General features: G+C 40.1%; 1 protein-coding gene across 8 annotated transcripts in view; it reads right to left on the bottom strand.

Annotated features, from left to right (window-relative positions):
* The window catches only part of SMCHD1 (structural maintenance of chromosomes flexible hinge domain containing 1), a 140,008-nt gene that overhangs the window by 90,576 nt on the left and 36,275 nt on the right, over nt 1–13,157 (bottom strand). For all 8 annotated transcript variants that reach the window (XR_014790144.1, XR_014790145.1, XM_084849781.1 and 5 more), the window contains exons 4-13: nt 9,135–9,217; nt 8,919–9,049; nt 5,904–6,018; nt 4,763–4,882; nt 4,310–4,476; nt 3,592–3,685; nt 2,881–3,091; nt 1,909–2,038; nt 1,639–1,822; nt 209–406 (exon numbers count right to left, since the gene is read on the bottom strand). Coding sequence is in view for 6 of the 8 variants with exons in the window: in XM_084849781.1 (XP_084705907.1) it covers nt 209–406; nt 1,639–1,822; nt 1,909–2,038; nt 2,881–3,091; nt 3,592–3,685; nt 4,310–4,476; nt 4,763–4,882; nt 5,904–6,018; nt 8,919–9,049; nt 9,135–9,217 (1,433 nt within the window). In the remaining 2 variants the exon portion in view is untranslated. The remainder of the gene's footprint in view (nt 1–208; nt 407–1,638; nt 1,823–1,908; nt 2,039–2,880; nt 3,092–3,591; nt 3,686–4,309; nt 4,477–4,762; nt 4,883–5,903; nt 6,019–8,918; nt 9,050–9,134; nt 9,218–13,157) is intronic.

Below are 13,157 nucleotides of genomic sequence, written 5' to 3'. Positions count from 1 at the left end.
GAAAACCCTTCCCCACCCTGGTCTGTATTAAATGGGACAAGCAACCAAATACTATTGTTTCCCATGCATGCTTGGCCTTGCAAACTTTCTTTTAACATAACAAAATATAATTTTATTCATCTCAAATTTTTGAACGGTACACAGTTCAAGAAATGTGCACCGAGCCATATTTAAAAGTGTCTGCATTTTCAAGACGCAATCAACTTACCAGCTGCCCAGCTTTATATATTTTTCCATCCCATTCTATTGCCAAATATGTAGCCCAAGGACTCTGCATTCTTTTAGAGGTCCGATCAGTGCGTGTAATTATTCCTTTGAAGAGAGTAAATTTTATCTGTTTGTCATATTTTTCATGGCATTCCTTGAGCCATAACGCAAATTCTCTGTCAATTTTCATTCTCTGTTCCTGTGAAGAAATTTGTCCATGTATTACAAGTTAAATATAATCCAGCATGTATGGTTGTCTGAAGGCTTATTTTTGTAAAAAGCTTATTCTTGTACAGGTCTAAAAGTCCATTACTTAAAAAAAACTATTTAGAATTACAAAGATATAATAACTGGTAGATAATTTTAATTGTTCAATACTATGGTCTTATGAACCACAATTATATATGTGGTTCATCTTTCTTCAAAGTAGCCCAGAGCAATACTTTAGCCTTGCAAGGTAGGCTGCTAGGTTAAAGAGATGAGGACATACCCATCATAGCTGAACAGGAATTTCAATCTGTCCCATGTCCAAATGCAGTAGTCCAGCCATTATGTAATACTGACTCTCAGAATCATTTTTCTTGTTAATTTTCAACATGCTGCCTGCTGCAATTCTCGTTTTTGTATTTATGGATAAAGCGATCACAGTATGCAGTGGTTTCATCAACACCTAGCATCCCCGGGCACTGCTGAAGTCAGTTCTTGACTCCACTGAATATTGTTCTTGCTGACTTGGCACTATGGTGGCCCCTTTCCTTGGCTGATTGACCCTGGCAGACTTACCTGGCTGCGATGGCAGTGCTAGGTTACTGGATTAGGCCACCATTTTAATATGCCCCCATCCTAACATTACTCAAGCATTGTGGGAATTTAAAAGCGTCGCTAGACCCAGCAGACTAGCACTGCCACCACAGCCAGGTAAATCTGCCAGGGTCAACTGACCAAGAAAAAGGCCCACCAGAGAACACTTTGTCCAGGGCCTCTCCAAACTTGTCACATTGTGGCTGTTTGCATGCCATGACAGCCCACCGTGGATGAGGCTGTGCCTCCTGCGGCCACCATTTAAAATGTGCAATCTCTGCTTGGAGGTTGTTGTCTCATGCAAACCTGGCAAGTCTGGGTTTAATTATTGTGAACCACCCAGAGAGCTTTGGCTGTTGGGCGGTACAGAAATACAATAAATACATTAATGCGAGGGTTAAACCCTTGCATGACCTGAACGGGGGTTGCATATGTAATTTTGTGCCCACAGGCACCGCAACTCATCTGAAGCCCATCTATGAGAGTACATACTTAACACCTAAAATATAATAAAAACATAAACCAAAAGAAGGAAGCCAATGTATTTTATATTAAAAAAGCAAAATCCACATCTAATGATTTTCTAAATTTGTTTATTCAATTTTAGCAAACAGATTAAACATGTCTTACCTGTCCATTGACAACTCTTGTAAAAATTGCATTTTTGTCTTTTAACTTTAACTCCAAATCCATGAAAGTCAGCTTGTTTGTGCTGACCTGAAATTTGTCATTTGTAAACAATGCACCAGAAATTCTGTTGTAACATTCAACTGGAGTAGGCCCTCTCTTCTTGGGAAGAGCACACCACTCAAAGCTTGGGAGAAAAAGACAATGTTTAGAAACTTTAAAAAAAACAAATAAAAGAAAAACATATAAATTATAGGACTAGTATGATCTTACTCTTCCACGGTTGTATATGGTATTAATCTTCCATTCCAAAAACATTCAAAAATCGGTCTTTTTCCTCTGGCTCCCTTTTCTATTATGCAGCATCCATCATCATCATCATCATCATCATCATCTTTTAATCCTAAATTAAAAAGTGAATTTCAAATTATGAAGGAACACAAACACAGAAGACACTGTTCTTCAAACTAGAATACTGTCAAAGACATACTATTTGCTATTTAAGAACTACACATAGTAGCTTTCACTGTGTGCTTCTCTCCCATTCTATAAGACAATAACACCATTATATCATTATTTTAATTACCAATTAATATTCTAAGTTTTATTTTCCAAACATCCTATAAACGAATAAAGTCTACTCAATGCTGGTAGGCAAATTAAACTTGTGCAGTGTACCACCTATCAATGACCTGATGGGCTTCATGGCCTTCTTCCATACCATGAAGCACAGGTGACATTGATCACCCTCAAAATTTGACTTTCTATATGGTTCTGCTCTTGTGTGATTGAACTGCTCTATTCGAATTCAAACTCTTCCCTAGCTTCTCCACCTCCTTTAGGTGCCGCTCATTACCCTGATTGGGACGGTGCACAGTGCGCAAAGGGGAATCCCTGCTGTTACCTCTGATCAGTGATTGGAGATAACAGTGGGAATTCCTAGCAAAGAGGGGGTTGAACCTGGGAGAGACCCTCTGCAGGCCAGTTTCCCCACTCACTCCAACAAAGAAAATACAATTCTAGCTCATATACCATATACATAGTATACCATCAAATGATTATCAATATACTAAAAATTGGTGTTTGAGAATAAAGGTGTGATTTAATATAGGAATTTCATAGCATATCATACTGATGCTACACACCATAAAAGCTAGAAATATTTGTGAACATAAGTTGATCAAATTTACCCTTCACTAATAGGATATTATCAACCAGAAATAGCGTGGAAGTTACCCAACTTACTTGAAGGAAAGCAAGGATCTTCAGGATAGGTTTCTTTATCATACAAGAAAGGATGATAACGCATAATGCCTTCCACTACACCATCTCCTTCAACATGAGCTTTGAACTCAAAAATATCCACTGCAGTATTTATATATAAGGTCTGCATATCATTTTTGATTTCTCTAAGATTCACAATCTTAGGTGTCCTTCCTTTTTCAAACATTGAAATCTAAACAAATAAAAGTGATTTTCTCCTTCTTTGAATGCATTTCCTTGACACAGTCATCAACATAACTACAAAGAACATGAAGTATCAAAGTTTTCTATTAAATATTAATTTGTTTTTGAAATGTCACATATACATCTTATAATAAATATTTCAGTAGCATGAGACAATACTACATCATTCAACGTAGTGCAATTTCCTTCGACTCCTCCCTCTAACCACATCCCACAGTTCTATACGTCACATTTAATGGCGTACATATGTTGCCCACTAACAAAAGTTCCTGTGGCAGCTTACAATAAAAGAGAACTAGCATATAAAAAACCAAAGTCTTAAAATTTAAATACATGTTATCGCTGAGGGTTCCCCAAGCTTCGGGATTGGCGTCTTGGAAGCATGCAGAAAGGAGTGGCAAAGTCCTGTTCTTCAACTGGAACACTGCTTAAAGCTCTCTAGATCCAGCCCAATGTATTTATTTCCAATGGACTTTACATAGATCATACCTCAATATCAATATTATTGAAAGCGCTTGTTTCCTTCACTGGTGGATTAGTTTCGTTTCCTTTTGGTCCATGGATATAGTAATGATATATATGTCTGTAAGAATAAATTTGATTAAAATATGGTGCAAATGTGCACTGCTTAATATTCAAGCAGACCATTAATTTACCTTAAGTTAAAGATATAAAACTGACATCCCATAACTGGCATTTAGAAGCCTGAAAGCAGGACTAGGTGTAATCTGCACTAGTATATAATTGTATAAAGTTATAGGAAATTCAGCTTGAACTTCGCAAGCATACAGCGAGGTTCCTTTTGCTACTGGAAATCCCCCTCGCCCGCCCCCTGCTGATTCAAGGGAGGCATTTCTTTCATATTTCTCTTATTTCCAATATGATTGCATCTGAATACATATAACCAACGGAAATTGGGAGGTCTGCCAGGCAAGGAAAGGGTTTGTCACCTTCAGCCCTTGGAGAAAAACAGTTTGTATGTGTGGGAGGCCTCAACTGACCCCCGTCCACCCAGAGACACTATAGCTCAAGGCAAATGCATCCACATTTTCTCCCAGTTGCTACTACTCTAATGTAACACCATATCTGAGGCAGTTTCTATGTTTTGTGGGAATTATATGAAGAAAATGTATGACAGGATATGATGATCCATTTATACGTCAATATCATATGAACGTAAGAAACCACTTTAACAATATCAACTCACGTCAGTTGTCTCGGCCAAAGGTGAAAATTGTTTTTCAGGTACTGCACATGTTTTGGCTGTACTCCAGTAATAATTACTGCAGTGAAACTTCCTTTGTCTTTTTCTTCCATGATAAGATTGTGCAGAAATCGTTCATCATCATTAACAATGTGGGAAGAGTCAGATGGCTATGAGAAATTATTTTAAAATAAAATAAGTAAGCTGACAAGAAACAATACTAGTTAATTTCAGTCATCAAAATGTCTAGTATTAGGAACATGAAAGCTATGGGACATACCAAATTTGGGCGAGAATTGCTCATGTCCAATTGTTTATCAGGAAAGAACAACCTAGTTGCTACAATTAATACACTGTCAACTGCCAAAATCCTAGAAGCTACTTATAAGTAGTAAGAGGAATTTTTCAATATTTTATACGTCTAAACAAATTGTTACAGTGTCATTATCACCTTACCTTTCTGTTCCTAATGTATCCACTGTATATAGATTCTTTGTTTTTCTCTTTCTTTTCAAAATCTTCTTTGGAAAGGACAAGCTCGTGAACATCTTGAGAATTTCCAGGTTTGCTTATCATCTGTTCAAGGTTTTAAAATTTTAAATGATCAGAACAGTCTCAAAGTTACACTGGGCACAATCCAAATAGCATACATAGAGCAAGGCACAGGGAATCCACATGTGCCAAAAGTGCACTGGGTGCCAGGAAGGGTTATATCAGTATGCATTTGCCCCAGTGCAGCTCCCGGGTGTAGCACACACTCCACCCCGTAATTCTATGATGTGCTAATATGGCAAGACAAAGACTACCTTCCCTCACCAGTAACCTAGCCTCTCACATACTGACTGTGTTTCAACATAACAGCAGCTTTCAATGGCAATTTGTGGGTTAATTAACCCATGAATTGTGGGGCTGTGCTCAAGCTGCTTCCTGTTCCCAGTAACGAACCTCGAATGCTGCACTTGAGGATTGTTACTGTGATGTCCGAACCCAGGAACATGGGGTTGTTCATGGATTGAATGACCTCAAGTTAACCCAAGAACAAGCCAATTGTTAATTAACCCATGAACTGCCGCTGAAAGCTGTGTTATGTCTGAACAGCCCCGCAGGGTATTCTCATTCACTCTAGGTGTATAATTTCCATAGCTTAAGGCCAGCAGTCCCAATTGTCAGACTGTGGTCTCTGTGGGGAAAAAAAGCACTTTTGGATTAGCAGCTGGGTAGCAAAAGGGGGAGAGTTCACTTACCAGAGGCCATGGAGTGATATAAGAGTGTGCGTAAGCCAAGCAATAGCATCCCCAAGAACTTTTATCCTGTTAGTTGCTGGAGACAATATGGGCCAGACTATCTGCACCCTTCCATTGTTTTACAGCCTCTATTAAAAAGACAGACCTCTCTTCCCCATCCTAGGTGCAAATCAGTGATGGTGGTCTGGCAACTTCCCTTTCCACCACTAACTCAGCATGGGGCCCATTCCCCAGATATGCTTTGATGCTCCACAGGGGGGCAGAATCATGCCCAGTCTGTTGCTAGTCTAGGTTAAATTAAGCAATACTGCTTAAAATGATAAAAATGGTAAAGGTATTAAAATTTTACTTACTCTGGTGGATTGTCCAACAAAAAATACTGCTTGTTTACCACCAACCCCAAAATATGATATATCACTGTTTAAACTGCGAGGTACTGCTGGAGGACGTACATATCCAGAATGATCACTAATACCAAAATTGGATTAAAAAAAAATAGCAGAAACTGTTAAATATGCAGCTGTTATTAAATGATTAAAACATTTATAAAAGAAAAAGCTTACAACTTATGACAACATCTATGCAAATTGTATAATGTTTACTTATACAATTTAATGTTTACTTATACAGCCACTAGAAAATTTCACATGGTTGGCACAGTTACCAATCTGAAAATAACCACATCTCTCATCATTTACCAGATGAGTCTTCCACAGACGTGAGGCAGAATAGGATTCCTGTATGCTAACCCCAACGATCTGCAAATTCAGTCAATGTTACAAAAGTGTAACAGACTGTCTGGGTCCACATGACACGAAAACCCACCATGGGCAGTCAGTCAGGTGGACTGTGTCGTGTCATCCAAACCCAATGTGTTCTCTGCAGAGTGGCTTAATTTTCACAAACAAGGTTGTTCATTCCCATGGTGGGTTATCGTGTTGTCCGAACCTAGGACAGCGATTTTATAGTCTGTTGCTGGGATTGGCTACAGAGCCACTTGGCAAGAGCAGCAAAAAACCCCATGCACTCTTCATGATTTTGCCAATTGCAAAGGAACTCCACCCTCCCTTGCCAGTGACTGCCCTTCCACTGATGCTGGAACAGCACATTGGAAGGACAGTCACTGGTTTGCCACCTTGTTTTTTTATTATTTTGGTGTTTCAAAAGTGCGCGGATGAGGTCATAATTTTTTATTATTATTATTTTGTCAGTCTTACACAAGTGTACAAGAGCGCACTTATAGGTGTCTGATATGTGTAGTCTTGCCTGGTTAATTTCATTATATGTTTCAGCCCACAGGGATCTGTGAAAGGAGTAGGTAACATAAAGGAACCTGACAAGATGAGGCTGCATATAGGCAAATTTGCACACAGTTGCGAACACCCAGGAGAGAAATAACAGTAAGAGAAAGGAGGGACCCAGCAGCACAATTCAGAAGCACTGAAAAGGGGGCGGGGGGAGAATGGAGTAAGTGGACCAAAAGGTGGAGGGACAATATCTCCTCAATGGCAATGTGATGCTCTCACTTTGAAGTGTTGAACTGACCTTCTCAGTGTCCTCCACCTTTTCAACGCTTCCCCGAGTCTCTAGCTACTCTAGAAAGGGGAGATATTCACACACACACACACACACGCTTTTTGCTGCTCCTTTTTGGTACAGTTACTGCTGTAGTTACCATGCTTCAGTGGATGTGTGCAAATCTCCCTGACAGTTTTAATAAAAAACCTGAGAAGGTGGCTGCATGGGATGGAGTAAATGGGGCTCCACGGGGTGTATGTGTAAGTACCACTGGTCTGAGCGCTCCATTTGCTCCGTCCTCTTCAGCTACCCTCTAAGGTTTAGAAAACTGTTGGGAATATTTGTGCAAATTTAAAGGCTGGGAAATAAATGGAGGGGAAATTTGCACACCTGCAGTAACTGCGAAAGGAGTCGTGAAAAGGGGAGGTAATATCTCCCCTTTCTGGAGTAGCTAGAGAGTTGGGGAAATGTTGAAAAGGCGGAGGTCACTGAGAAGTGTCAGTTCAACACTTAAAAATGAGTGGATCACATTGCCAAGGAGGAGATATTGTTCCCCGCCCCCACTTTTGGCACACTTACTCCATTTGCCTCCCCTCACCCATTTTCAGTGCTTCTGAATTGCCCTACTTGGCCCCTCCTTTGCAACTGTGCACATATTAGCCTATATGCAGCTTTGTCTTGTCAATTTCCTTGCATGTTACCTATTCCACTTTGGTGCTACCTTTGACAGCTGAAACATACAAGGTAATTGATAGGGCAAGGCTACACATATCAGACAGGCAAAAGTGCGCATTTGCAAAACACGGAGCCCCCACCCCCCATGAACACATTTGCATACTCCCAAAGCACTGCAAAACAATTGTTAAAAGGTGGTGAACGAAATGGGGTACTGATTGGCGCAGGGAGGGGGCCAGGCTGAGAAGGCTGGTTCTGCTGCAAAGGCGCCTGGGATGCGAGCTGGAGCTGGCTGGAGGCCTGAGGCGGAAAGATGGGGAGAACAAGCCACAGCAAACCCAATCGTCTGTCGAGCGTACCTTTGGTTGTTCAGCAAACAACCAACTCACCGTAGCTTATTTGCAGGGTGGCTTAGTGTGACATGTGAATCTGCTATCAAACTATAATTATCCTGACTTTTCATTTAAGAGTAGGCTGCAGGAAATTTTTCAAATGTACAGCCTTAACTGAGAAAACTGGATTCTCAAGTTTATTAATAGGATTTATTTATTTATTTATATCCCACCTTTTTTCCTCATTTAATGAGCCCAAGGCAGCATACATAATCCCCCTCCTCTCCATTTTGTCCTCACAACAATCACCCTGTGAGGTGGGTTGGGCTGAGAGTCTGTGACTGGCCCAAAGTCACCCAGTGAGCTTCCATGGCTGAGTGGGGACTAGAACCCAGGTCTCCCGACTCCCAGTCCAACACTCTCACCACTACACCACGCTGGCTCTCCATTTAGGAGGCTTCATATAATTATACTGTGACTGTGCTTGGGCTGCAAGCCCATACACTGTCCAGCTATGTTCCATTCTACCCATTTTGCCTTTCAATCTTATACAAAGATTCTAGGTTTGTTTCCCATAATGGCCATGTTCTCAACTTACTGGATTTAGGTTGCAATTCTATGCACATTTAGCTGGGAGTAAGTCCCACTGGGCTTCACCTTTGAGTAAACATGTTTAGAGACTGCTATTTGATATATCTGCCACCAGGTATGCTGGCTCTGTTCTAGCAGTGGAAGTTAAAAGCACAAAATTATTATTATATTTAAGGCTTTACACAATGAGTTTTACACAATTAAAGTCATCAACTTTATACTCAAATAACACTGAAATTAGAATATCCTAACCTTTCCACATCGCTTTGTCGTGTAAACTTTGACAACCGATATACAGCCCAATTATTAAGTTGTTTCGATGTCATGCCTCTTCCATTATCAATCACAGCAACAGCTGGTTTTCCTTGGGTGTCATCAAATAACTATTAAAAAAAGAAGAAACAATGTAGGAGGGTCCTATGATAAAGTAATCCTGCAAAACACTTGAGTAATTCTTTAGTAACTTACCAGCTTTAACTGTATTCTCCGGACACCAGTATTTTGAGAAGTAGCTGATAAAGAGTTATCAATTAATTCTGCAAGAGCAAATGCTAAATAAAGAGAGAGAAGGTTTTTTTTAAAGAATTATTATTATTGCCAACAAAAATGAGAATGCCCATTTTTAATTTGAGTCTGAAAGGCAATGTACAATTTAAGCTGTATTTCATCCTCTTTTCTTTCTGATAAGAACAGTATTTACAGATGCTTATTAGAAATCTGATACACCTATAACTGAGGCTCATTAGTACATACACTATACTACTGCCACTATCTGTTAGATAACCTTTATCTAACTAGGACACTGACATAATTTTTTTTAAACCCTTGCTTTTTAGTATGAACACTAACAGAACTGTGAAAGCTATAAAATGTATGAAACCTAAATTTACCACAGCTGAGGTGAGGGCTGGGAGGTAAGTAAAGAACAAGGAGAAGACTTTTTAAAAGCTACAACTAGTTGCATAACAAAAAAATAAAGTTTTAAAAAAGCAGAAGAAGAGAGAAATCCAGGAAGCAAACTAGGCACTTCAAAGGATTCTGTCTTAATCATGAAATACATTCAAACTAGAGACACTTTCAAATAACCAACTTTGCATGTGGCAAGCTACTCAAACACCTGCAATCCACTTGGAGGCAGTGGTCATCTCTGTGCCTCCCTCCCTTGGCCCTTGTGCAGCAATAAAGCTTTTTTTAAAAGCTCCCATTAGTGCCAACGGGCTTCCCCTCACCTCCAGAAAGTACTGTTGCTGCATGCGGGGGAGGATTCAAAGCAAGTCGGGGGAAGCATTAATCCTCCCTCTCCAGTTGTAACCTCCTGTTAAAATAGTACTCATGCAGCAATCATGCTTTTAAAAATGTTTTGATTGGTATCAGTGGAAGCTTTTTAGAAAGACTAATTGGTGTAGTGAGGAACGGGATTTTCATGGGTGTGTGTGTGTTAACCCTTCCCTGACCAGCAGCAACCTCCCCCCGCTCTTTGCATGGTAATTATATCTTCTTTTTTTTAAAGCTTCCACTGGCAGAAATAGAAGCTTTTTAAAAAAAGCATTTTAAATGCCAAATGCTTCCAGGCATTTGGCAACATATGATACGTTTAATTGATCCTGGATTGTCTTATGGTTTGTTTGCTTGAGATTGCTTTTTTGAAGTTGTTTTAGATATATGTCCTCTTGTATATATTGTTATTCGTGTGGTTAAACCGCCCAGAGAGCTTTGGTTATTGGGTGGTATAGAAATGTAACAACAACAACAGAAACAACAACAGTAATAATAGCCTAACTGATGTGTGGGTTGCAGCCACAAGCCATATGAGGCATTACAGGTTGCAACCAGCCTCATATTCTCCACCTAGAATATGCTGGATGGATCTCATTACAATTTACACAGTATGCAATTTCATACATGCATTAGTGTCATGGCTTCTCTTGTCACACCAAGCACATGTAGAGGATTCATGACAGGAAGCTTGTGAATATCAAAATCAGTTGTATTTAATACAATGCAATGTGTTAGGTTTAAAAGGGCAAACTAGACAGTGTGAATTGGCAGCTGCAGCAGGCTCTGTTAAATTAATTGTAAGTAAATAGAAGAAAATTCATTGGCAGCTGAATTCCAACTCTACAAACAGTGATTATCCTCACCACTATCAATCACTCCCTGAACAACCAATCCTCCAAAAGTTATCTTTCCAAAGCATCCCTACAGTGATAACGAGGTGGAAAATCTTCTAAAATAGTTTTTTTCCTGAAAATTTTCTGGTGCTTTAATTTACCACAGAAAAAAATCCATTTCATAAGTTCATTAGTAAAAACGAACATATGCCAGTTGGAAAAACCACGTTAGGCAAACTTGGCAGATTCAAAATTGTAATTAATGTTTTCCAGGTGATTATCCCTAGCATACATACTGTCACTGAAATACAAATATGTCTGAGTGAAAGGGAACTAATAAATAGTGAAAGTGAAACTCAAGGTGCCCCAACAACCTTAGTGGAAGAGAGCTGAACTCTACTGAAATAGATGAGTGGTTGTCAGCATATTGTGCACATTTCTTTGGGTTGCTAAAATTAGTGTGTCAACAGTTTTCAGTACCTTTGGTTTCTGGTTAAATTTAAACAATGCAAGGGAAGTACATGCTATTGTCTTTAAATTTTTATAAGTATTCCAATAAAAAATTCTACAAAATGTAACATTTAAATCATATTAAGGGCCCAATCCTATGCACGCTTAGACAGAAAAATGTCCTACAGTTCTCAGCATTCCCTACCCAGCAGGGCTGGCTAGGGAATGCTAGGAGTTGTAGGACTTTTTTCTGTCTAAATATGCATAGGATTGCACCTGAAATGTGCTTTAATCCCCCCCCCCCCAAAAAAAAAATATTTCAGGTCAAATACTTCGGACAAAAAATTAACATCGGGTACTTTTTTATAGCGTTGTTAACTAAATACAAATAAAATAAACATGCTAAATTAGATGGCTCTAGGATCTCTCTAGGATAGGGGCAGGCAATTTGTGGCCCTCCAGATGTTTTGGGCTACAGCTCCCATTAGCTCTAGCCAGCATAGCCAATGGTGAGGAATGGTGGGAGTTGTAGGACAAAACTTCTGGAGGCCCACAAGCTGCCCACCCTTGCTCTAGAGCATCAGAACTTTTTCCAATGCAAAGTGAAAATTTTCCTATGCAAATGACCTTATAAAAATTAACCTAATTTGCATCATAAAAATTTCTGGAAAAATGTCCAATTCAAAATTTTCAGGAAAACCTACATTGCTGCATTCCTAATGTCCCATTCCCCACCCCCTTGCTGCTGGAATGAAACAAATCTTGTATAGTGAGGTGAGGCTTCCACTAAATAAATATCATGACTACAATCTCTTGATAATTTTAGGTGAGCTAGTTACACCTTCAGCAACTCTCGGAATGAAAAATAAAGACATACTTCCTAAAACCTTCTTAGTAGTATTGGAAAAAGGTAGGTTGGAAAAAGGCAACACTGAATCTTGGTCTCATACTGTAGGTTCAGGTAATGTCCTTAATTTGGGATCATTTCCCAAGTCCAATCAACATTTTCAAGGACATACCCATATTAGAATTAGAAACATTCAGGGCCTGAGTTCCCTGCTCACCTCAGAGCCCAACAAGGGGATGCTACACTAATGCCAGGCATACAAAGGCATTATATCCAAGTGCAGCTATTCAAAGCACTAAAACTAGGCACAGCACTGGTGCAAACTCTCCCGCCACCTGAGGTAGGAAAGCATATGCCACCTACCACATTGCTGCCTGCTCTGCAAGGTGGCCAAACTCTGAAGAGCTGCACTGGCCAGAAAAGCAGCTAGCACGAGTCTTCGGAGAGGCAGCCATGTCCAAATGCCTCGCTTAAGGGGTCCTTCCTCAGAGACAGGCATTATGGGAGTGGGTATCCCTAAGAGATTGCCTGTACTGGGTGGGTAGGGAGAAGATGGGAGACACAGCAGTAGCAGCGGTGGCAGCATCAAGAGCAAAAGGAGTGGAAGGTCCTCCTGGTGAGAGAGCACGCAATTCACCATTCCTCCTGCTCTGCCACCTGAGGTGGGGGCATCACCTGCTTCATGAGAGGGCTGTCCACGGCTAGGCTATTCCCAGTCATGCCCATCTCAAAAATCTGCTATCCTGGTGGACAATCCATTTATTTTTTTAAAAGGAGCCAAAGCTGCAACTGCCAGGATGCTGTTTTCACTTTATGGGTATCTATGCATGGCAACATATGAACTGTGTTCCTTACACAGCAACTGCCAAAATAGAGATCTCACTTGGTGTCCCCTTCAACACAGCCAGGAATCCACATTAAGAAAAATCGAGAGGAGAGGAAATAATGTTTTGATCCCAGGTGAAAACTGGAACCCAGCCCCAGTGAATGAGATGATAGTTTAGGTGGGTAGGCAACTACTTTTAGGGTGTGTGCATAGGGTATTAAGGGGAAAAGGGGAAATTTCTATTAAACCTACTGCTA

This window comes from Heloderma suspectum, chromosome 4 (genome assembly GCF_057233095.1).
Source record: "Heloderma suspectum isolate Gila_16-S chromosome 4, 16-S_ref, whole genome shotgun sequence".
In the NCBI taxonomy this organism is placed as follows: Eukaryota; Metazoa; Chordata; class Lepidosauria; order Squamata; family Helodermatidae; genus Heloderma; species Heloderma suspectum.
This window is presented reverse-complemented; position numbering and strand designations above follow the sequence as displayed.